Raw genomic sequence first — 25,021 nt, forward strand, 5'->3', positions numbered from 1 at the left:
GTAAAACCATGCCCACTGGGCGGAATTTCTCATGTGTTTTTGTTGTAGGTTATAGAATTTGTGTGCTTAGGTTATAGAATTTATCGAAATAAATGAGATAGAGAAAAGAAAAAGATTGGTGGACTTTTCCTTCGAATTATATGTTGTAATAATGTCCCGAATTTATAATGTGTGCGCCATTCATATTCAGTGCGGTAGCCACGTGTTGATAAAAGCCGTTAAACGAAAGACAAAAAGAAAATGTGGTATTGCCAATGCGTAGTGAACAGTCAGAGTTCTGTAAATTACTGATAGTCAGATGCGTGTTTCCGTTGCGTATTAATCATATAGGAGGATAACTTGTAACTTAAGTGTGAGTACTAGAGTTCATGTTACTCGATAAATAAGAATGAATCCACTCGCTTGGCAGACCACTCATCTTCCAGGCCTGACTGCTTGATGCCACAGTATGAGCAAGGCATGTGGGTGCCTCTCAACACTTATTTAAAAATGCAGCTAAAAAGTACCTGTTATGGCATGTCCTATAGCCTTGTAAAAAGAGTCTACAAATGAATAAAGCTATAACTACTACTACTACTACTACTACTACTACTATGGTATACACATGATCATCTAGCATCATAGAGATGGCTGAAGTTGGTGTAATGTAGCACAGAAACTGATTGAAAGTAAGATAAAATCTATAAATGCAACTGGTAGTGTCTTTCGTACTACGTAAGGAATTATAAGTTTTATTAGAAGGTTATATGCTTTTGAACTTCAATTCCCTTCCCAAAATTCCCCTCGCATTCCTTTACTTCTACCTTGACTTGCAGGTTGAATAATAAGGGGGATGGGCTACAATGATGCCTTACTCTCCTCTCAACTACGGCCTCTCTTTAGTGTTCTTCCATTGTTTTAACTGCAGTTTTGTTTCTGTACAAGTTGTAGATAATCTTTCGCACCCTGTATTTTATCCCTGATAGAATTTCAAACAGTTCATTCCAGTCAGCACAGTAAAATGCCCTTATAAACCTATAAATACAATAAATGTAGATTTACTCAATTTTACTTAATCTTCTAACAAGGGGACCGCCCCTACCCTATACCATTTCATGAAAATTTTTGGTACATGTAGGAATTGGCCATAAAGGAAAGTGACAGAATTTGGAGCTTCAGATGCTAAAGCGTTCAGAGTAAATAGCATTTTTGGCACGGTTCGGGTGAGATATCAGCCATTTACATTAGTCTAGTTGCCAGGGAGCTGTTGGCTCAGAGAAAAGATTTCAGGACGATAATCTCAGGGTAGCGTGGTCGAGACCGTAGGTCGAAAATCATTTTTTATTTTCAACTTTTACGTTACTTGCACTGCAAATAAACTGAAATAATGCTGAATATACTGTATTTATTGATATACTTGTAAAAGGCATAAAAACTAAAACGAAAGGAAAATTGCGGATTGCAGTTGTACATCTAAGAAACATTGTAAAATGCATGTAAAATCAGATATATTTATTATTTTACGATTGAAAAGTTACATGTCTTGGGATGATATAAGTCAAAAAAACAGAGGATGCAGTAATTTTATCGGCATCTTTCTCAGGTTATAAACGCCGCATTTTTATAATCACATGACTGTTTTAAAGTTTCTACAAAAAACAAGTTTTGTTTGTAATCCAAAAAGTTCTCTCTCATCATGTAACTTGGCAGTAAACCACCGCTAACGAATCATTCCCCATATATTGGCGAGGATAGCTAGTGACGTACAGAGAAATGTATTTCGATGTAGTCTTCTCGGGATGACTTCTTTTTCTCCCTAGATGAGTTAAGATCAGTTTTTGTTGATGATGATGATGATGATTGGTTTGTGGGGCGCTCAACTGCGCAGTCATCAGCGCCCGTGCAAAGTCCCAATTTTTACACAGCCCAGTTTTTCTTTGCACAGTCGAATCTAGCTACTGTCACGAATGATGATGATGATGATGAAGGGATGAGGACAACACAAACACCCAGTTCGTGGGCAGAGAAAGTCCCCAACCCGGCCGGGAATCGAACCCAGGACCCAGTGATCCAGAGGCAGCAACGCTAGCCATTAGACCACGAGCTGCGGACTAAGATCAGTTTCTGCAGCTTCTTGATCAAATTCTTTTGCTGAGGATGAAAGTAGACGTCGCGCTGTGGCATTAGCTGAAGAGAACTACTCGAAGGAGTGCAAAGCTTTATACGCTTTAATTTAAGTCCCTTCAAGGAAAGTTATTTGTAGAGCTTGTGGACGCAATCCTAAAATTTACTTTGCCTTGCATTTTCGTGCATCTTATGAAAATACAAACATTAATAAATACAATACAGTGAGCATTATTACAGTTTATGTGCTATGTAAGCAACGTAAAAATTGAAAAATAAAAAAAGTTTCTACCAGAAGACTCTACTGAACGACACTCACAATACCCTCACTTACTCTTCCCGCTCAATCAACCGCTGCCTGGCTAGTAAGTTATCAAGAATGGCTCTTCTGTCCCCAGAAATGCTAGATTTTTCTGAACTCCCATTTCTGTCACTTTCATTTCTTGCCAAGACCTGCATATACCATAAATTTGGAAGAAATCGGCGATGTCAAGTAGGCGCGGTCCCCTTGTAAGGTAAGTCATATGCTCAGTATTGCCTCTCGTGTCCCGTCCTTACTAGACCAATCGTGGAAATATCTTCTATCATGTGGCCTTCTACGATTCATTTAATTCCCTATGGTGTGAGTAATTCACCACGATGTTGAGTAATGTCATCTTTTCCTATATGTCTCCAGGAACCTCAATGGGCCTTGCAGCACTCCGACAGCACCTTCAAGCACAGCATAATTCCTGAACGTCCTACATCTTCGTGTTCCTCTCCTTAAAGACGTTTTCTTAAGTCGATTAAGGCTAATGATAGTTGGTTCCCGTTTAGAGGACAAGGTCCAATTTTCCTTGTTGTTTACCGTCTGTATTGACATAGTGATTGATGAGACGTTAGCCCCTATTTCCCCCGCATTTTTATCAAATGTGTGAAATGAAAGTGTGTTTTCGCAGCCTTCGCGCTGGGGCTGCTGACGCAGCAGTGGGCGGTGGAGGTGGGTGGCGGCCTGGTGCTCAAGCCGTGGAACGTGTTCATCATGGCGTGCTCGCTGCCCGCTCTGCTAGCCGGCAGCCTCATGTCCTTCTTCCCCGAGACGCCCAAGTTCCTCATGTCCAAGGGCCGCAACGGGGAGGCGCTCGCCGTCTTCCGCAAGGTCTATGCTCTCAATACTGGACGCAGCCCGGACTCCTTCCCGGTACGTCTCTGGCTTACCAGCAGTCCGTCACCTCTGTAGTACATGAATGGGGAACTATGGACTTGCAGAACTGGACTTCCCCGTATTTGTAAGTTCCTGTCACCTGCTTCGTCCACCAACCTATAGTTAGCAAAACGGTTGAAAGTTTTCGCTTACGTGAGTGTAATGTGTGCCACTTAATAACGAACACTCGTTCCCCAAAACCAAGCTATTTTGAGTAACCGTCCTCAATTACAACAATCAGCTACCACTCAGGGGTGAGGCCCCTGGTTACTTGAACCAAGACAAACATCAAGATGTTACACTACTGGCCATTAAAATTGCTACACCAGGAATAAATGCAGATAATAAACGAGTATTCATTGGACAAATATATTATACTAGAACTGGCATGTGATTACATTTTCACGCAATTTGGGTGCCTAGATCTTGAGAAATCAGTACCCAGAACAACCACCTCTGGCCGTAATAACGGCCTTGATACGCCTGGGCATTGAGTCAGAGTTTGGATGGCGTGTACAAGTGCAGCTGCCCATACAGCTTCAACACGATACCATAGTTCAATGTGCCGTCAATGCGAACAAGAGGTGACCGAGACGTGTAACCAATGGCACCCCATACCATCACGCCGGGTGATACGCCAGTATGGCGATGACGAATACACGCTTCCAATGTGGGTTCACCGCGATGTCACCAAACACGGATGCGACCATCATGATGCTGTAAACAGAACCTGGATTCATCCGAAAAAATGACATTTTGCCATTGGTGCACCCAGGTTCGTCGTTGAGTAACACCATCGCAGGCGCTCCCGTCTGTGATGCAGCGTGAAGGGTAACCGCAGCCATGGTCTCCGAGCTGATAGTCCATGCTGCTGAAAACGTCGTCGAACTGTTCGTGCAGATGGTTGTTATCTTGCAAACGTCCCCATCTGTTGACTCAGGGATCGAGACGTGGCTGCACGATCCGTTACAGCCATGCGGATAAGATGCCTCTCATCTCGACATACGAGGCCATTGGGATCCAGCACGGCGTTCCTTGTTACCCTCCTGAACCCACCAATTCCATTTTCTGCTAACAGTCATTGGATCTCTACCAATGCAGCAGCAGTGTCGTCATTCGATAACCGCAATCGCGATAGGCTACAATCCGACCTTTATCAAAGTCGGAAACGTGATGGTACGCATTTCTCCTCCTTACACGAGGCATCACAACAACGTTTCACCAGGCAACGCGGGTCAACTGCTGTTTGTGTATGAGAAATCGGTTGGAAACTTTCCTCACGTCAGCACGTTGCAGGTGTCGCCACCGGCGCCAACCTTGAGTGAATGCTCTGAAAAGCTGATCATTTGCATATCACAGCATCTTCTTCCTGTTGGTTAAATTTCGCGTCTGTAGCACGTCATCTTCATGGTGTAGCAATTTTAATGGCCAGTAGCGTAGAATTAAACAGACTGATTGGCTTGTATTTTAAACACACAGGTTCTACAACAGTTTCGTCAGCATTTCAGTGATTGTCGCATTCTATAGCTGCAATAGGCTTATCAGGTAGACGACATGAATACATTTAAAAATCGCAAATAAAGTGGTCAGCTTCAGCTAGAGAACGAAGTAATGGAATAGTAGCGCATTAAGTTTGGTGATATCACGTGATGAAACTACAGATTTTCTCTGAGAATATTTTTCACTTAAAAGGATTGATATATTGGGAATCCAAACTAACATGATCGTCACAGAATTTCAAAGGTGTGTGGTTAGTAGCTGTTGGTGCGTATTAATGCAGCACACGTATTTACCGACAAGTATCGCTACCTATACAGCCATATAAAATGTAACACCCTCAAAGACTGTGTTCAGCGACACTAAGGTATAATAAGTGCAGGCTATCAACGATCAGACGGCGTTCTGGAGGCCTAACTGTGCACCCTCTGTTTTGACTCTGCTGGTAATAGCTGTGCTGAGTTTGTGTGTGTGCAACATTCATTCTAGGATGTAGTCCCACAGACGACTACATTCTCGTACTGAACAGCTTCAGTCATTTGAACAAGGTCGCACTGTGTGCCTCTGGACAGCTGGATGGACATATCGACGGATTGGTGCCCATGTTGGGGACTACGTATCGTTGGTGAGTCGTGCAGTGGTTTTGGAAAATTCCCACACATGTAGACTAGGTTCTGGACGTCCACGTGGTACAGACGCACGTCGAGAACGTCGCACTATGCCGACAGTGGTGGTCCACTGAACATCATATCATCCAGGGATGAAATCAGGGAACATGTGCACCTGCTGTGTCGTCAGGGACCAATGAGGTACACGTGTGTGGCGTGGCCCTGGTGAGCTGCCTATTCGAGAGTGCATTCAACCACGAGACAAAGATCCCATCCCAGGTTTCATTATGTTGTGTGCCATCAGTTACTACATGCTGTCACATTTGGTATTTCTGAGAGTAGAGTAACCAGTGCGCGCTAGTACCGCAAGTACCGTTATCCCCGTGTTATTGCCATTTCTTCGAAAAGAAGGTGATGTAATTTTTCAGCATGATAGCGCACGTCCACGTGCGGCTGCTGCGACGCAAGATCTCTCGCCAGTTGGAAATGTGGAGGAGATGATGAAGAGGGAAATTATTCGTTCTCCAAGGCTTGCAAGAACCATTGCCGAATAGCAACAAAAGGCGTAAGATGCTTGGGACAACATGTAGCAGAATACCATTCGGAATCCTAATGATCGCTTGCATGAGAGATAAACACTCCTTTGTTGCTACTCCATGAGGGCACACTTTACTGCGACATATGTGTTCCATTTTGTCTTACAATGATGAACTATCTATCACATAAGTTGTCAGTAAAATGACCTTGTGCTTGAGGGTGTTGCATCTCTTTGCGGCACTGAATCTAAACTGAGGTTGTAGAGTGCAGACTGGCAACATTTGAGTGGGCCTAAGTGTTGTCAGGGTTGTTTCAACTAAGTTGCAGCAGTTTCGCTGGGAAACCCTTACCTATCCTCCGTACAGTCCTGATCTCTCTACTTCTGATTTCCATATTTTTGGACCCCTGAAGAAATACGTCCGTGACAGTCGATTCGTTTAGGATGAAGAAGTGCATGCCTGGGTACAGTCATGGTCCCGCAGGCAGCCACAAACGTTTTTCGAAGAAGGCACTGACCATCTTATCTCGCATTGCGATAAAGGTACTGACAGCTAATGCAATCACTTTTTAAATAGTATATAGTTTACTTAACTTTTCCCATGTGTCTAGTTTTTGAGTGCTCCTCATACATGTGACAGTATAAATGAAGATTAGACAAACACCGAGAGTATTTCAGTAGGCTTACGAAATTTGTCACAGCATAATCGCAACAAATAATGTGAACTGTAAGAGTTACAAATCTCATACATCAGTATGGATGATGAATTTAGGATGTTGCTGTTTGAGAAGAGTAAGCTGTGTACCAGCAGCGGATTACACCCTATCCCTTCTTTCATCACCATCATCGTCATTATACAACACAAACATAGCATTGCACGATGCACTTATCCATTACAGTCACCTAAACTCTGCAGTTGCACATTTGACACAACTCTCATGAATCCGCAGGGAAAGTGGTTGTGCTGCAAGAACGTCATTACGACAGACGGCCGCACCCGCAGCGCGGCATATCCCAGCCAACAATGCCATAACACATGTACATTGCCTTTCAGTTGATTGCTGTCGATTAACAATGACGCACCCATGTGGTGCAGGACTGTGTGCTATCCTCTTGTGTGTGACCTGTTTAGAAGTTCACCACAAATTAACTCAGTCAACGTATTCAAATAAAACATATACCTTCGGCGGGAATATCCTGACGACGCGTCGTGTGTCCCACAGTGTTTCGAGCTATCAACGTTCCCTCCAAGGACGCGAGAGCATACAAGTGCGCACGCGAACACACACACACACACACACACACACACACACACACACGCACGCACGCGCGCGCGCACACACACACGCACAAGTATCCCATCACCTATAAGTGGACATTAATATAAGGCGTATCCACCCTTCCTCTTTATTACGGCTTGTAATCTCTTGGTGAGACCTACAATGAGGTGACTGATCGTCTATCGACGAATATCAGTCCATTCTCCTCAAGAGCCGAAACCAGATAGGACAGAGATGTGGGGTGCTGGGATCTGAAGCGTAGTCGACGTTATAAATTCATCTGAAAGGTGTTCCATTTGGGTTAAATCGAAACTATGAGTAGTTCAGTCCATTTCAGGAATGTTGTTGTTCACAAGCATTGCCTCTGCTTCATGCAGTACATGATGCTGTAAAATGTGCTTATATCGTTCCGCATTGGGCATTTTCTTAACGTGATAAAGGATCACACAGTTACCACGAGGGACACCTGCACAGAGTAATATACTATATGGCATTGTCGACACTAAGAACGATAGCAGATAACATTCTCCTGGCATACTCCAACCCTAGCTCTTCCATCAAGCTGTCACATTGTATTGCGTGATCCACTTGTTTCCATTCATTCACTTTCCAGAGACTTCGCTCTTCACAGCACTTCAAACATCGCTTAGTATTGACTACACAAATGTGTGGCTTATTAAGGGCCAGGCGACCCTTTCTTTTTAATTTCCGACCCACAGTCATTGTGCTAATTGGATTGCTAGTAGCACTTTATGTCTCACGAACCTTCCACTTATTTAATCCGATTTTGTACAACCACCCTTCCCAAAGGTCGACGATGCCTGTCCTTCAGTACATGATGCCTGCCCAGTGCTGGTTTAGCTGTACTGTTTCCTCGCATTTACACTTCCTAGAAGTCGACATCGGCACCTGTAGAAGAATTGCAATTTCTCTAATGGATCTGTTACTCTGGTGGCATCCTATGATCAATTAACGCTGGAAATCACTGTGCTCACCTGAGCGACTCATTCTGCTGTTACTACTGTTCTACAGACAACACTGGCAATGCAATACTCCCCTCCTCCTTTATACTGGCGAGTCTGCCTCTCTTTACATCTGATGGTCAACTCTGCCTTAGAAATGAGTGTCCAGATACAGTTAATAAGATAGTGTATTCCCTGATGTCTTAACCCATGTCCTGTCATCCTGTCGTTTCTTGTTGTTAGTCTTTGTCCACAAGTTCCCCCTGATTCCACGGAATGCCTTATTTCTTATCAGTCCGCTTAATTTTAAACATTTAGTTGTAGTACCTCACCTCAAACGACCTGATTCTCTTCTTTTCTGGTTTTCTCAGCGTACTTGATTTCACTTCCATACAATGAAGTGCTCGAGACGTACATCCTCGCAAATTTCATCTCCAAATTAAGACTTATGTCTAATAATAATAAGGTATCTTTGCCATGAAATACCCCCTTTGCTAGTCAACTTTTTACAGGGGTTGCACAAAAATGTAGAAACACCGAAAAAAACATCAGATTACCATGACTAATACGGTGTATAAAACGTGTTAGGATTCACACCAGCTTCCAGTCGTCTCATAACTGGTAAATATGTCCCGTTTCGTTTTCAAGCAAATCTTATACTATTCTTCCTGAAAAATAGTGGCAAATTCAGATACTGATGATGGAGGTGGATAGCGATCACTCGCCCTTCTCTCCAAAGCAAACCATGAAGGCTCAATGATAATGAGATCCGATGACTGTGGTGGCAAGGGCAAATGCGACGATTCATCCTTGTGCTTACAAAACCAATTTTGGATGTCACAGGCTGTGTGAACTGGCCTCCTGTCGTTTTGAACACAGAATCACCATCGAGGGAAATAAACATTCTACCATAGGATGGACATGATCAACCTCTTTTGACATAAAAGACCAGGTTACTGTAGCATGTGCAGTGGGGAACAGTCTGGCTAAGGACATTAATTATAGCGTTAGGGGTGACCTGGATGAAACACGAATGCTGCTGGATTGACACTACTAGAGCCATGTGAACAGCGAGTTTCACTGGCTGCTGCAGATTGAAATGAAATCTCATATGAGAGCACTACCTTACGCTGCAATAGGGAAATGAGGATATACGAGGGACGTTCAATACGTAATCCAAGACATTTCTTTTCTAGGACAATTTCGGTTGTAAAAATGTGGAATATGTTGTGGGACATCGTGAAATCTTCCCGCTTCAGCCCCTGTAGTTAAAATCAAATACTTAGGTGCACAACTGGACGTCTCTGTTGGTGGTGTTGACATACTAGTCCGCCGATTTGAGTACTCGAAGGTGTGGGCCCGCTGGGTTCCTCTCCACTTAACAGAAGACCATGGAGAGCAACGAAGGACCACCTGCGCAGAACTGCTTATCCGTGACGAGGCCGATCGTCAGAATTTTTTCTCGAACATCATCACAGGGGATAAAAGATGGGTTCATCACTTTTAACCGGAAACAAAACGGCAATCCATGATGTGGCGCCACTCCACTTTCCCTCCGAAGAAAAAGTTTTAAGTCGCACCCTCAGCCGGTAAAGTAATGGCGACGGTCTTCTAGGACTCTGAGGAGATTATTCAGTTTGATGTCCTCCCTCATGGTGCAACGAATAGCTCGGAAGGAACTTAAAGGAAAGACTTCAGCGGGTTTGTCACCATAAAAATGCAAACGAACGTCTCCTTCTCCAAGACAACGTAAGGCTTCACAATTCTGCGCACCCGAGAGGAGCTCACAAAACTTCATTGGACTGCTCTCCCCCATCCACCCAAAAGCCCGGATCTCGCACATTCCAGGGGAGGTTATTGATGCAGCAAGGTGTTGGCTCCGACGTCGAAGAATAGAGTGGTTCCATTCGGGCACACTTGTCCTCCCAGTTACGTGGCATTAGGCCGTCGCTTTGAACGGAGATTATGTTGAAAAATAGGCTTTTATAGTCAAAAGAGGGGGGAATAATATGATGTTTGTAATCCTCAATAACACCAACCTGCTTTCAGAAAAAAAGTGTGTTGCATTACTTGTTGAACTCCCCTCCTACTAGACACGGCCTACACCTGAACAGAAGAGTGAACTGTAGGTTATAACAGCTATTTCGGTTAATTAAGATTTAAATGGACCGTATAAGCTGTTGTGCGGGCAACGCATCTACTCTGAAGAACAAATTAAAGCCGTGAAACGTAAGTGCTGCCATAAGCGAACCGCCAATGCTCAGTGCATTTAACAATAACGATAAGAAAATGAGTTTCGATTAAAGTAAAATGAAAACAAAGAATGAAATGGAATCAAGCAGTTAGCAAAATTGGGAAAAATGTCATGAATTCATTTAGTGTATAAAGAAAACGGTCGCCAGCTCACTATGTAAATAAAATTACTATTACTGTAATTATTGATATGCACACTACTGGCCATTAAAATTGCTACACCAAGAAGAAATGCAGATGATTCATTGGACAAATATATGATACTAGAACTGACATGTGATTACATTTTCACACCATTTCGATGAATAGATCCTGAAAAATCAGTACCCAGAACGACCGCCTCTGGCCGTAATAACGGCCTTGATACGCCTGGGCATTGAGTCAAACACAGCTTGGATGGCGTGTACAGGTACAGCTGCCCATACAGCTTCAACACGATACCACAGTTCATCAAGAGTCGTGACTGGCGTATTGCGACGAGCCAGTTGCTCGGCCACCATTGACCAGACGTTTTCAATTCGTGAGACGTCTGGAGAATGTGCTGGCCAGGGCAGCAGTGGAACATTTTCTGTATCCAGAAAGGCCCGTACAGGACCTGCAACATGCGGTCGTGCGTTATCCTGCTGAAATGTAGGGTTTTGCAGGGATCGAGTGGAGGGTAGAGCCACGGGTCGCAACACATCTGAAATGTAACGTCCACTGTTCAAAGTGTCGTCAATGCGAACAAGAGGTGACCGAGACGTGTAACCAATGGCACCCCGTACCATCACGCCGGGTGATACGCCAGTATGGAGATGACGAATACACACTTCCGATGTGCGTTCACCGCGATGTCGCCAAACACGGATGCGACCATCATGATGCTGTAAACAGAACCTGGATTCATTCTAAAACATGACATTTTGCCATTCGTGCACCCAGGTTCGTCGTTGAGTACACCATCGCAGGCGCTCCTGTCTGTGATGCAGCGTCTAGGGTAACCGCAGCCATGGTCTCCGAGCTGATAGTCCATGCTGCTGCAAACGTCGTCGAACTGTTCGTACAGATGGTTGTTGTCTTGCAAACGTCCCCATCTGTTGACTCAGGGATCGAGACGTGGCTGCACGATCCGTTACAGCCATGCGGATAAGATGCCTGTCATCTCGACTGATAGTGATACGAGGCCGTTGGAATCCAGAACGGCGTTCCGTATTACCCTTCTGAACCCACCGATTTCATATTCTGCTAACAGTCATTGGGTCTAGACCAACGCGATACGATAAACCGCAATCGTGATTACAATCCGACTTTTATCAAAATCGGAAACGTGATGGTACCCATTTCTTCTTCTTACACGAGGCATCACAACAACGTTTCACCAGGCAACGCCCGTCAACTGCTGTTTGTGTATGAGAAATTGGTTGGAAACTTTCCTCATGTCAACACGTTGTAGGTGTCGCCACCGGCGCCAACCTTCTGTGAATGCTCCGAAAAGCTAATCATTTGTATATCACAGCATCGTCTTCCTGTCGGTTAAATTTCGCGCCTGTAGCACGTCATCTTCGTGGTGTAGCAATTTTAATGACCAGTAGTGTATTACTGATAAACTTACGTAAGAATACTTGGTTTGTTATCAAGCGAAAATAACACGAATATTTTAAATATTACGGTAGCAGATCATCAAACGGGTATGTCACAATGGTCAAATACTTCTCAGCTCAATAGCAAAGCATGGAAGCTTACTGTCGTTAGTTTTGCAAGTACTACTTACCAAATACTGTCGTTTAAATGGGAAAACATCATAAAGATTAGAGCCATGTTCAGTAATCATTCTGATGTAATTCACAATTACGTGATCAGCAAAGCTAAGTTTCAGCTGCAAAAGTACATCAAAATCTGAGAAATGATTTTACTGACTTGTTGATGTCAAACAACTTAAACTCTCACTGCTATCATTAACAGTTACTGAAAATCAATTTGTACAGTTACTACCATTACTTCCTTGAGGCTTAAACACTTCTGATTGATGATGCGTAAAATGAAAACTTGTCATTCACTGAAAAAAAATACACAAAATAATCTTTGTTAAACACTGCTTTTGGAACTACTGTTCAAATTACTAGGAATAAAGCCTTTGCATAACTACTGTCTTGCAAACAACTGAAGCGTTAATTACTATTAGTTATTACAGCATAGCAAAAAGTTGCTCACTTCTTAGTTATATTATTTCACATTATTCTTTTATAGAAAAACATTACAGTTGCTTCTTTTTCATTAGGATTTTCTAGGGCTTAGTGATAATGGACAGGATGGAACCTACTTCGGTAAATAGTTTTAGCTACAAGTGGTAATCAACATTCTGAAATATCTTGCTATTATTCAGTCACAAAATGCACTACGATATACAAGTCTAACAAATAACTGGTTAGATCTCACTTCGTGTTGAGACATCGTGGATACGTGTAAGGCATTGTTCGTTAACAATGTGTGGCACAGTATCTTGTTCTTGCAACTCCACAATAAATAATATTGGACCCACAGTACTCTTCACTGTAATTGGTATCCTCTTACAGTGATTATACTGTGCCTGCTTAATGCCTTATTCTGTGCCAGGCCATACCAAACTTCCGCCGAGTCATTACATTTTGTAGCACCGCTGCCTTACAACCATGATCTCAACACACACTCTCTCCGCCGTTCTCTGTACATAACTCGACTCGACTCGACTGTTCCCATCTCATCATATTTCTGTACCACCCTGCCAGCGCGCTTGCACGCCCAGCGATAATGCTATTGCAGTTGCATTATACCCTTTGACAACAATGTATAACCCCAACTAAGCCAGCGTGTCTACAACTAGCTTACATTTAATATTCATTCAATTTTACAATAGAAAAACAGTATAACACTTCAACATTTCATGAGAAAACATTAGTACAATTAATTACAACCTTTTGTTTCACAGAAAAAGAAAACACATCGTATCAAGCAAACTGAAAGGAAAAATTTAGTAATTCGTTGAGTTGCTCTGTCACAAGGTTCGTTGAGTTTCTTGCAGAAAATGTACAGAGTACCACCATCACACAAAGCAAGATTCTTGTGGTTACTGGTATCAGAGAGGTACCTTTTCAAGGCGATAATCAGATTCAGGCACTCTGTTTTGAAAGAAGTCAAAATAGCGGAGGAACCCAACAAAGTGCTTCGAAATGCACAGAAAAGTAAGATTAGCGAACCTCATAAAATTATTGGTGGACTGAGTAATATGGTAGAACAACATTTTGTATGTTTGGAAAATTTAGAGAGTTCTGTAAAAATAGACATGAAGTGTCTAACTGAGCACTACATAACCACACTGTTAGGTAGATTACGTATCAGAGATTTCACCCTAGTGTCTTACTCATGCAGAATTAATGAGAGAAAGGAGGAAGAGTTGTTATATACATTAAGAAGTTCAAAAACATTGCGACAAGTAAATGTTGTATTGATCAGTACATAGAAGAATGTCCTTGTGAATTAATGCTGAGTAATTGTTCACTGTATCTATATGTAGATCCACACTGGGAAATTTTGATATATTTATGAGGAATCTGGATTCCTTACTGTACTACGTATCACAGAGCAGCAAGCATTTAATAGCCCATGTTGACTTCAGTGTAGATTTTTTAAGGGATTATGATAGCAAAAATGATCTAGATTTGATTTGAGTAAGTAATTTTTCCAACACAGGTTTATAAAGACAGCAGGACCCTTACTGCTAATGTTTTCTTAGGTGAATCTCAAAGCAAGAAAATAACTGTTTACTCAGTAACATATATTCTCTCTGATCATTATGCACAGTTGTTTAGGTAAAAAAAGGATAGTGTGTCACTGCTGGTACACAGCAGTGTATATCAGAACAATTAATGACTCCAAGACAAATACTTTTTAAGAATAGTTTAGAAGAGATGACATGGGATGAAATTTATAATTAATCTAATTCTAACATAAAATATAGTCTATTCCATGAAAAATCGTATAATGAATTGCAAAAAGCTCTCCGAATAACCCAATTAGGAAGGAACGTAAACAGCTGAGTCTAAATGCATGTATCACTAGAGGAATGAAAATGTCTTGTGAAAGGAAAAGAGGAATGCGTCTGTTGGTAAGACCTAATCGAGATCCTGTGCTAGTTGCACACTAGAAAAACTACTTAAAATTACTAAGAAAAGTTATTAAAATGCACATAATGTCATCAGTAATCCAACAAAAGACTTAAGGCTGTGTGGAATGTAGGGAAATGAGAGACAGGACAACCAGCAACGCAACAGGATAACATCACTATTGAAGTGAATGGATGTTGAGTCACAGGTACCAAATGTATTCGATAGTCGTTTCTTTAAAGTAGTAGAAAATATAAAGACGAACTGTTGAAGAGAAAAATGGGAACATGAAGTCAATGAACGGCTGCAAACGGTCTCCAAGTACCCGAACTAATCCATTTCGAGTCAATGATCAGTTCAATTGGACCAAGGGACACAGTCCTTTCCATGTAAACAGTTCACACCATTACGCAGCCACCGCGAGTTCGCACAATGCCTTGTTGACAACTTGGGTCCATGGGTTCGTGGAGTCTGCGCCACACTCGAATCCCGTCATCAGCTCTAACCAATTGAAATCGGGACTCGTGTGATCAGGCCACGGTTTTCCAGTCGTCTGCGGTCCAACCGATATGGTCAAGAGACCAGGAGAGGAATTGTAGGCCACGTCGTGCTGTTAGCAAAGGCACTCGCTTCGGTTGTCTGCGACCGTAACACATTAGCGCCAAATTTCCCGGCACTGTTCTAAAGGATGCGTTCGTCGTACGTCGCACATTGATTTCTGCGGTTACTTCACGCATTGCTGCTTGGCTGTTAGCACTGACAAATCTAGGCAAACGCCGCTGCTCTCGGTCGTTAAGTGAAGGCCGCCACAGAGTTGTTGGTGGTGAGAGGTAATGCTTGAAATCTGGTATTCATGGCACACTCTTGACACTCTGGATCTCGAAATGTTGAATTCCGTAACGATTTCCGGAGAGGAATGTCCCATGCTCGTAGCTCCAACTACCATACCGCGTTCAAAGGCCGTTAATTCGCGTAGTGCGGCCATAATCACGTTGGAAATCTTTACACGTGCATCATCTGAGTGCAAATGACAGCTCCGTCAATGCACTGCCATTTTACATACCCGATACTACCGCCGTCTGTATATGTGCATATCGCTGTTCAATGACTTTTGTCACAGTGTTTGTTTAGCGAATAAGTTATTACGATATTGTTCATATCTACTATCATTCATGCTCAGTTGTCACCTCATTGTACTTTATTTAGCGAATAAGTTATTATGACATTGTTAATATCTACCATCATTCTTTCTCAGTTGCTTCTTCACTAATGTTTATCATGTAGATAAGTACAATTCTGCCTTGTACAACTGAAAATTTTGCGTTCAACGAAATATGTTTCTCTTCTACATAGCGGCATCATCAACGGTTCAGGTGTTCATTGATTTTTCTGGAGACACTAGACGCACACAAATGTAGTATGTCTGTACTGTGCGCAGAAGAACTAATGGACAAAATAGAAAAATGGGTGAATCTAGTGCCTACATAGGAATCAGTGGACACATGAAAAGAAAAGCAAAATGAAAACCGCTAATGGTGTTTGCATGAATACGCGAAACATGTTAAAAAAAAGTGAATATTCAATGACGGAAGAAGTAATTGTTATTAGCTACATGATAAACATAATTAGAATAAATTATTGATTAATGCTTGAACTTTCGTTACGACTTCCTATGTGTTTCCCAGACGCGGGGGAAATGAAGTCTAGATAAATTTACTCATTATAAATGGAAGTAGTTCTGGATAATTTTTAATTATGATGGAATGTATTTCAGTTTATAATAATCAGTGTTCTGTAAGATAACATGACCTTTAATTTGTATTGGATGGAGAAAGGTGCCATGGCTGCAGGTATAACTCTACTGGGACGTAGTTACCAATTACAGTGAGCCATGTGTGGTTAAGTTTAACAGATCTGCCAATTCCCCACAGAAATCGAATGTGAAAGTGAACAGTTTCGAACGGCAACAGCCAATGCGGTCAACAACGATAGTACTCTGTTTCGTTTTAGGGACAGAGTCTATAAATAGAACCTTACAGAAATATCGGCTCCTTTCTGGCAGTTTTCTGAAGTAGTTGACTTCTATCATATGTCCCGTGAAGTGAGTGTCTATGTTGTGACTTGGCAAGACAGCCAAGTCACAATGAGAGGAAGCCGAAAGGCACGCGTTAAGCTCACGCAGATTGGCGTGAGGTCTGGAACAGTTAAAGGAATTAATAGTAGCAAATAAAGTACGTAGTTGATGTAATACTTAACTTTAATCCACAGTTGTAGAACATTTCTCTTGACGGTGCATGTTATAACCACAATATAAAATAATATCAAATGCTATGGCGCCTTGCTAGGTCGTAGCAATTGACGTAGCTGAAGGCTATGCTAACTATCGTCTCGGCAAATGAGAGCGTATTTGTCAGTGATCCATCTCTGGCTAAGTCGGCTGTACAACTGGGGCGAGTGCTAGTAAGTTTTTCTAGACCTGCCGTGTGGCGGCGCTCGGTCTGCAATCACTGACAGTGGTGACACGCGGGTCCGACGTATACTAACGGACCGCGGCCGATTTAAAGGCTACCACCTAGCAAGTGTGGTGTCTGGCGATGACACCACAGTCTACTCGTCTACTGCACAATAGACAACGTGATAGGTGACGTCATGATGGTAAAATTCTTGTTTTGAAGTTCCAGTCACTCAAAAAAAAAAAAAAAAGAAACTAATAAGAGCCTCGTCTCTCGTACTCTAAAGTTCGGTTTCAAATACCGTCTGATATCAATTTATAAACATTTTTTGTAACAGATGGTGGTTTCTTTAACCAGTGAAACCTGCTGACCAATACTAGTGCACTACTTCAGTCCGATTTCAGTCCAAAATGTTTGTTCGCTTAAGTAAAAATGAATTTTTCGTCCGCAGCGTTGACGAGTGCAAATGGACATTAATATCGAAAAGAAATTCTATTTTTCACCTCGGCTTATTACGATCACCATCATTTGTTTAACACGTAACATGTCTGTAATAGTAAACAGCAAAGATAGGAAATGGAATCCTGCTTTAATAAATTTGTCGCTGTGGCACCTTATATAGAAAAATCTTCTGAATATCGGAATGGGATGATGCGCCATCGTGTTGATGCCATACCACAGTCTAACACACACAGTCACTACACGGCTGCTCATTTTCATTATGTACTGCGACAGCAACGCTCCAAGCGGGCAGATAGCTACACTTCTAAATACGATATCCGATGAGTGCAGGCAGCATTGTCTATGTTGATTTGTAACATAATTGTTACAATTAGGAGCGGTGCTAACTAGAAAATACCACCACATTTGTCTTTCTTTAGTTTTCTAAGGACCCTGGGAGATATGGAACGGTGCATTACAGTTCAGTTTATTTACCATCTTATTGTAACCTGTAGATACTTATTGAAGAATGTCGCTTTCTTTTAAGAACGAAATAATGGCAAGTAAACAGCAGAAGACCTGACCTTTGGCAGAGAGAATGTCTACTCAGTAACGTGAAGTTTTTTTCTCTACACTTCTAGTCAAATCAATGAATGTGGAGCGTAAGAAAATTTTATGTAATGCAATATCACCATTATCAGAGAACTGCAAAATAGTTCATTAAAATTATTTAAATTAAAAACACAAGAACTTGGATATGTCTTTTATTTCAAATGAAAATACAAAATACTTTTAAGTAAGAGTATTTAAATACAAAATGCAAAATACATATGATCGAAGTACCTTTAATTAAATACTTCTAGTTAGTGAACAATTTACATGACGGTTATTTCACTGATTTTAACACTAAAAATTGTTCAAATATTTCATCTTTCATGTTCCACTTATGTAGCTTCATTATTATTCCACCAGAAGAAAATAGTTATCCAACAGGAACCGAACTCAGTAAACAAGTATTATATTTAAAGAAAAACATTTTTAAGGTGGGGTATCTCTTGAAAAAATCTAGATTATTGTCATTTTCTTTTTAATATTGTAGTGTTGCCACTATCACTGGCTATAGAAGAATCATTGCTCAACAACCACATGATAAGAGTCAATTTCTTTTTTACCAGAATGTTGCAAATTCTTCGCATCGCCTTCTCCTGGTTTCAGCTTATGGACTTATGAAATAAGTAGTTCTTTAACGTATCTTCTGTTAGCCTTGGGTACCCGTTACAATTTGAAAAAAGGACAAGATTTTGATGCTAATATGTTATCCTTTGCGTTTGGTTCCTTTAATTTACAGAATCGCACGAAACACCTATTACGACTTTCTTTAATAACGCCTATCATAATACTAAACTACGTAGGTTTATCCATTGGCAAGCTGCTTGGCATTCTTGGCATTCTCATTAGTTCTGGTATAAGACATACATACTAGGTATTTTTACCCTCTACTGAACATCTGATACAGTCAGCAATAGATTTTGAGCAGCTTATCTATTCATTAATATTTGTATTTCTCTTTCTTTAAAAACAACTAATACGAGTTTACTGAAAGCGTCTCCAAAGTGCCTGACATTTTGGCAAGGCTACATCATAAATTTTTGTATGGATTACTTTGATATCTGGCATTGTACTAATCTTTTGACGCTGTGAAATATAATGTGTATGATTTCACTCCCTCCTTCACTCATTTCCTTTGCAATTATCAGATGATTTGGATAGGTGTTTTATTAAGCAAACAATGACAGACATATAAGATATGCAAGACTTAGTGCTTTTTCTAATAATTAGGGTCATTGTCATATTCACTTCACAAAGTAAACCTTTGGCGCTTATTGTGCCATCTCTATCCTCGTGAAATTATTTTTTCTTTAAACATATTGAATGAAAGGAAACTACGAGGTATGGAATAAATAAATTCAAGAGAAGCATTTTGAATTTTACAAATACAAGTACCACTAACTTACAACTTTCAAATAAGATAGAAAACTGTTTTCGAAAAATGTGCTTCAAACACAAAAGAAAAACTGTATTTTGCATTTTGTATTTGTATGTCAGATACATGTATCTCACATAATTCACATCTCTGCCCTTTGTTTAACGTACCAAATAAGCCACCACAGCTGTAGTTGAAGGGGAAAGCACACAGGCGGGATAAAAATATCAAAAGCAATGAAACTGTTTCCTAACTCAGAAGAAACCAATTTCAACACTGTTCCTACATCTCAGCAACAAAGGCCAAGAATATTGAGTATATTCGCTGTTGAAACAAAGGTAATTTCATTTTAAAAAAATATTTGTGTATTAGAAAGTCGAGTGAAGTGTAAGAGTGTGCAAATCATTAGATTCCATACAAAATTATTACGTGTCAAGGCAAGTGCCTATAAAATAGGAACAACAGCAGAAACACATGCTTCTAATGCATGAAATCTGTATTTATTTTCTCTTGATTACAATTATACAGGGTGTTACAAGAAGGTACGGCCAATCTTTCAGGAAACATTCCTCACACACAAAGAAAGAAAATCTGTTATGTGGACATGTGTCCGGAAACGCTTACTTTCCATGTTAAAGCTCATTTTATTACTTCTCTTCAAATCACATTAATCATGGAATGGAAACACACAGCAACAGAACGTACCAGCGTGACTTCAAACACTTTGTTACAGGAAATGTTCAAAATGTGCTCCGTTAGCGAGGATACATGCATCCACCCTCCGTCGCATGGAATCCCTGATGCGCTGATGCAGCCCTAGAGAATGGCGTATTGTATCACAGCCGTCCACAATACGAGCTCGAAGAGTCTCTACATTTGGTACCGGGGCTGCGTAGACAAGAGCTTCTAAATGTCCCCATAAATGAAAGTCAAGAGGGTTGAGGTCAGGAGAGCGTGGAGGCCATGGAATTGGTCCGCCTCTACCAATCCATCGGTCACCGAATCTGTTGTTGAGAAGCGTACGAACACTTCGACAGAAATGTGCAGGAGCTCCATCGCGCATCAACCACATGTTGTGTCGTACTTGTAAAGGCACGTGTTCTAGCAGCACAGGTAGAGTATCCCGTATGAAATCATGATAACGTGCTCCATTGAGCGTAGGTGGAAGAACATGGGGCCCGATCAAGACATCATCAACAATGCCTGCCCAAAAGTTCACAGAAAATCTGTGTTGATGACTTGATTGCACAATTGCGTGCGGATTCTCGTCAGCCCACACATGTTGATTGTGAAAATTTACAATTTGATAACGTTGGAATGAAGCCTCATCCGTAAAGAGAACATTTGCACTGAAATGAGGATTGACACATTGTTGGATGAACCATTCGCAGAAGTGCATCTGTGGAGGCCAATCAGTTGCCAATCTGTTGCCTGCACGCGCTGTACGTGGTACGGAAACAACTGGTTCTCCCGTAGCACTCTCCATACAGTGACGTGGTCAACGTTACCTTGTACAGCAGCAACTTCTCTGATGCTGACATTAGGGTTATCGTTAACTGCACGAAGAATTGCCTCATCCATTGCAGGTGTCCTCGTCGTTCTAGGTCTTCCCCAGTCGCGAGTCATAGGCTGAAACGTTCCGTGCTCCCTAAGACGCCGATCAATTGCTTCGAACGTCTTCCTATCTGGACACCTTCGTTCTGGAAATCTGTCTCGATACAAACGTACCGCGCCCCGGCTATTTCCCCGTGCTAATCCATACATCAAATGGGCATCTGCCAACTCCGCATTTGTAAACATTGCACTGACTGCAAAACCACGTTCGTGATGAACACTAACCCGTTGATGCTACGTACTGATGTGCTGGATGCTATTACTGTAGAGCAATGAGTCGCATGTCAACACAAGCACCGAAGTCAACATTACCTTCCTTCAACTGGGCCAACTGGCGGTGAATCGAGGAAGTACAGTACATACTGACGAAACTAAAATGAGCTCTAACATGGAAATTAAGCGTTTCCGGACACATGTCCACATAACATCTTTCTTAATTTGTGTGTGAGTAATGTTTCTTGAAAGTTTGGCCCTACCTTTTTGTAACATCCTGTATAAAAATCTGAAAGTATTTCTTCGCAAATAAGTGGTATCTTGTGCCACTGAGGCAGTGATATTCGACTGCTTTTACATTTGTTTTACAATCATTCATGTATCTTGGTAGATTGCTAACGCTCACAGTGCAAAAATATGTTAGTTACTTCAGTAATTAAGTAGAAAATTAGTTAAAAACAAACAATAATCCTACGGCTGGCTTCCTTGCCACCAAAGGTGCTAGTGGTATTCCAGCTGTCAGACGGTAACTGCTTTCACAGCATTGAGGGTCGCGACTCAGTAGGTTAGGCTGTGGCCATTCCCTCCCGTGGACAATAAGAGAGATCTTATTGGTTTATCTTGAACAATTCCAGCCTTTCGACGATTGGTTGATCACCTCAAAATACTCAGTTTGTGATCACACAGCGTTTTCGTTCGATCCATGAACGTGTTGAAGGGAGGCTCCGCATTCTGGCCCAGAGGAGCCAATCGGGACCAACCGCCCACCTTGTAACCCTCTACCAATAAAGTTTTTTTTTGGATATGGTATGGAAGGGAATGGTTCCAATACAGTCCTCTTTCTGCCGTTGCCACCTCCATAGAACTTCGTGCCGCTGCTTTCCAATCAAGTAATTTCTCAGATGGCATAACAGGGTTGAGTGCACGCCGTCCCAGTCATACCGCCAAATATAAATCCCTGGCGGTAAGGGGAATCGGACTGGGATCGTCCACATAGCAGCCAGATAAGGTGACCTCTGAGCTACCGAGGCGGGCCTTAAGCTCAAAGAACACTTTGCTTACCGAATTATGTCCAATAGCTGGTAGCCTTGGTCGTCCACTAGCGCAGAACGGATGGAATGCTCTCATGTGCAGGTGCAGCGGCTGGTGGATGAGCTGGAACTGCGCAAAGCGTCTGTGGCGAGCACCATGAGCATCCACCAGAGCGCCATCCAGAGCCTCAAGAACGCCTGGCGCCAGATGCGGCCACTCTTCGTCATGCCGCAGCTGCCCAAGGCTGTGCTCGTCTTCTCCATACAGATCCTCTGCTTGTTCAGGTTAGTAACAGAAGGTAATGCTTTGATCTTGCTGCTGTCTCAAAAACTTTTGCCAGCATTAAATACTGGAACGAGCTACGCGAGCTTTTAAGGATCTGGCAGTGAGGGAATCAGGTGCTCTCCCGCGATCGATACATATAGTCTGTTTAAACGTTCATGGCACGCCATTAGTTGCTTTAAAATGCGACACACTTAGCTCCGATTGAAAACTAAATGATAACCCCAAGTATTAAATGTCCAACAGAAATCTCACAACAGACGAAAACTACTAACTGGGAGAAGTTCCAGACTACATTCCTCTAACATTTTTCATAGTTACAAAACTCGTCCAAACAGTCCTCACTTATGCCAGTGTAGCCTCCATATTTTCTTCAGACGAGTCACACCTAGTCTTGCACTCACTCCGTCTCACTCTCCACATCCACTTTTTCTCTCCTGATCGAATTTGTAACAAACTCAAAAATTCCCATCCATACTCATCTGTATCGAACATCATAGTATATCCTGAACATCTCCCATACTTGATTCCTATTACTCTATAATTTTCTAATAATTACATAACCTGATATGTTGCCACATCAATACCAACACATTCCAACGGTCCTACACCTACACACCGTCAACACCGTCTCGTAACTCAACTTCCAAAGGCTCCCTGTCATAGACAAGAAATCCGTCCTGTCTTTTATCCTCCTTACAATATATAACGCTTACTTCCCTGCCCTTTCTCACACCAAGGAGTTCCCTTTTCTTTTCTCTCCATAACCACAACCTAGACTCTATCCTACTAACCATTATCACAAATGCTATATCTGCTGTCACTCACAATCCCAGAGTATAAATTTTGACGTAGCTGCCTACCATCTTCGTTCCAACCCATTATTCACAGTATCATTTAATCCTCCTACTCCAATTTGCTTTTGGGTCATCAGTGTGACTAGATCATGTGGTCTGTCAAGAATTTCTTTTCATTTCATAGAAGCACCTGCACCATGCGTCCTCCAATATTTAATGGACGTACTCAATCTCAGATATCCTCTACAATTGCTACCTCTACAGCTCCCTCTAGTACCATGGAAGTTATTCCCTGATGCCTTAACACATGCCCAATAGTCCTGTCCCTTCTTCTTGTCAGTGTTATCCAAATGTTCCGTACTTCGCCAATTCCGCGGAGATCCTCCTCTTTCCTTATCTTATGAGTGTCCGCCCCTGGTAGCTGAGTGGTCAGCCCGACAGAATGTCTTCCCTAACGGCCTTGGTTCGATTCCCACCTGGGTCGGAGATTTTCTCCGCTCAGGGACTGGGTGTTGTCCTTATCATCATCATTTCATCCCCTTCGACATGGAAGTCGCCGAAGTGGCGTCAACTCGAAAGACTTGCACCAGGCGAACGGTCTACCCGACGGGAGGCCCTAGCCACACGGAATTTCCATTTCATCTTATAAGTCCATGTGATTTTCGACAATCTTCTGGGGCACCACATCTCAAACGCTTCGATTCACCTCTTTTCCGGTTTCCTCACTGTCTATGATTCTCTGACTTACAATACTGTACCCCAAGCGTTTATTATCAGAAATTTCATCCTCCAACTGTGTTTGACATTAGTAGACTTCTATTGGTCATAACCGTCTTCTCTGATTATGCTAGCCTACTGATTATGTTCTTATTGTTTCGTTCATGTGCCAAATTCCGTAAATTCACGTACTTCGTAATCATCTGTTTTCATGTTAATTTTATCGCTAATCTCATTTCTGCTTACTCCTAATTATTTTCGTTGTTCTTCGGGGTACTTGGAATGTACCACTTCCCGTTTGAAGTCCAAGTTGTTAGTGTTTGTGCAGTTAGTGTTTTTGATTGACTCTGTCAGTGTCGGAGAAGTAGGAGGAGGAGATTCACAACGAAGTCATCAGAGACGGAACACAGGCTCGGATTAGGGAAGGATGGAGAAGGAAAGTGGCCGTGCCCTTTCGAAAGAACCATCCCGAAATTTGCCTTAAGCGATTTAGGGAAATCACGGGAAACCTAAATCAGGATGGCTGGACGCGGGTCTGAACCGTCGTCCTTCCTAATGGGAGTCCAGTGTGCTAACCACTGCGCTACCGTTCTCCTAAGTGTACTGTAGTGAAGTACTTCACTGCCACGATGAAGATTGGCAACAATGTTTGTATTTTAGAAGGCAACAAACAGAATTTCTAGCAAGGGTGTAGGATAATAACCGCTTTCAGCCACAATAGGAGACGATTTTATGCGACACTCGATCGCTTTCGGGCATGTGCCCAAATTCAGGTGCTTTATACGCAAGTAGATGTTTACATGCTCAGTGTTGGGGATCACTTAAAAAAAAACAATAATGTAATGACGAAACAAACAAAATGAAACATTTGGAAACGGCTAAGCGATATGTGTTGAAAAATATTACAATCTTACATAAAGCTAGCGTATCCATATGTTTTCACATCATA

General features: G+C 42.0%; 1 protein-coding gene across 1 annotated transcript in view; it reads left to right on the top strand.

Moving 5' to 3' along the window:
- The window catches only part of LOC124795430 (synaptic vesicle glycoprotein 2C-like), a 188,059-nt gene that overhangs the window by 113,732 nt on the left and 49,306 nt on the right, over positions 1-25,021 (top strand). Inside the window, exons 6-7 of the mRNA XM_047259457.1 lie at positions 3,042-3,283; positions 22,379-22,560. Of these exons, the coding sequence (XP_047115413.1) occupies positions 3,042-3,283; positions 22,379-22,560 (424 nt within the window). The remainder of the gene's footprint in view (positions 1-3,041; positions 3,284-22,378; positions 22,561-25,021) is intronic.

The sequence above is a fragment of the Schistocerca piceifrons genome, chromosome 4 (assembly GCF_021461385.2).
Source record: "Schistocerca piceifrons isolate TAMUIC-IGC-003096 chromosome 4, iqSchPice1.1, whole genome shotgun sequence".
Classification (NCBI taxonomy): domain Eukaryota; kingdom Metazoa; phylum Arthropoda; class Insecta; order Orthoptera; family Acrididae; genus Schistocerca; species Schistocerca piceifrons.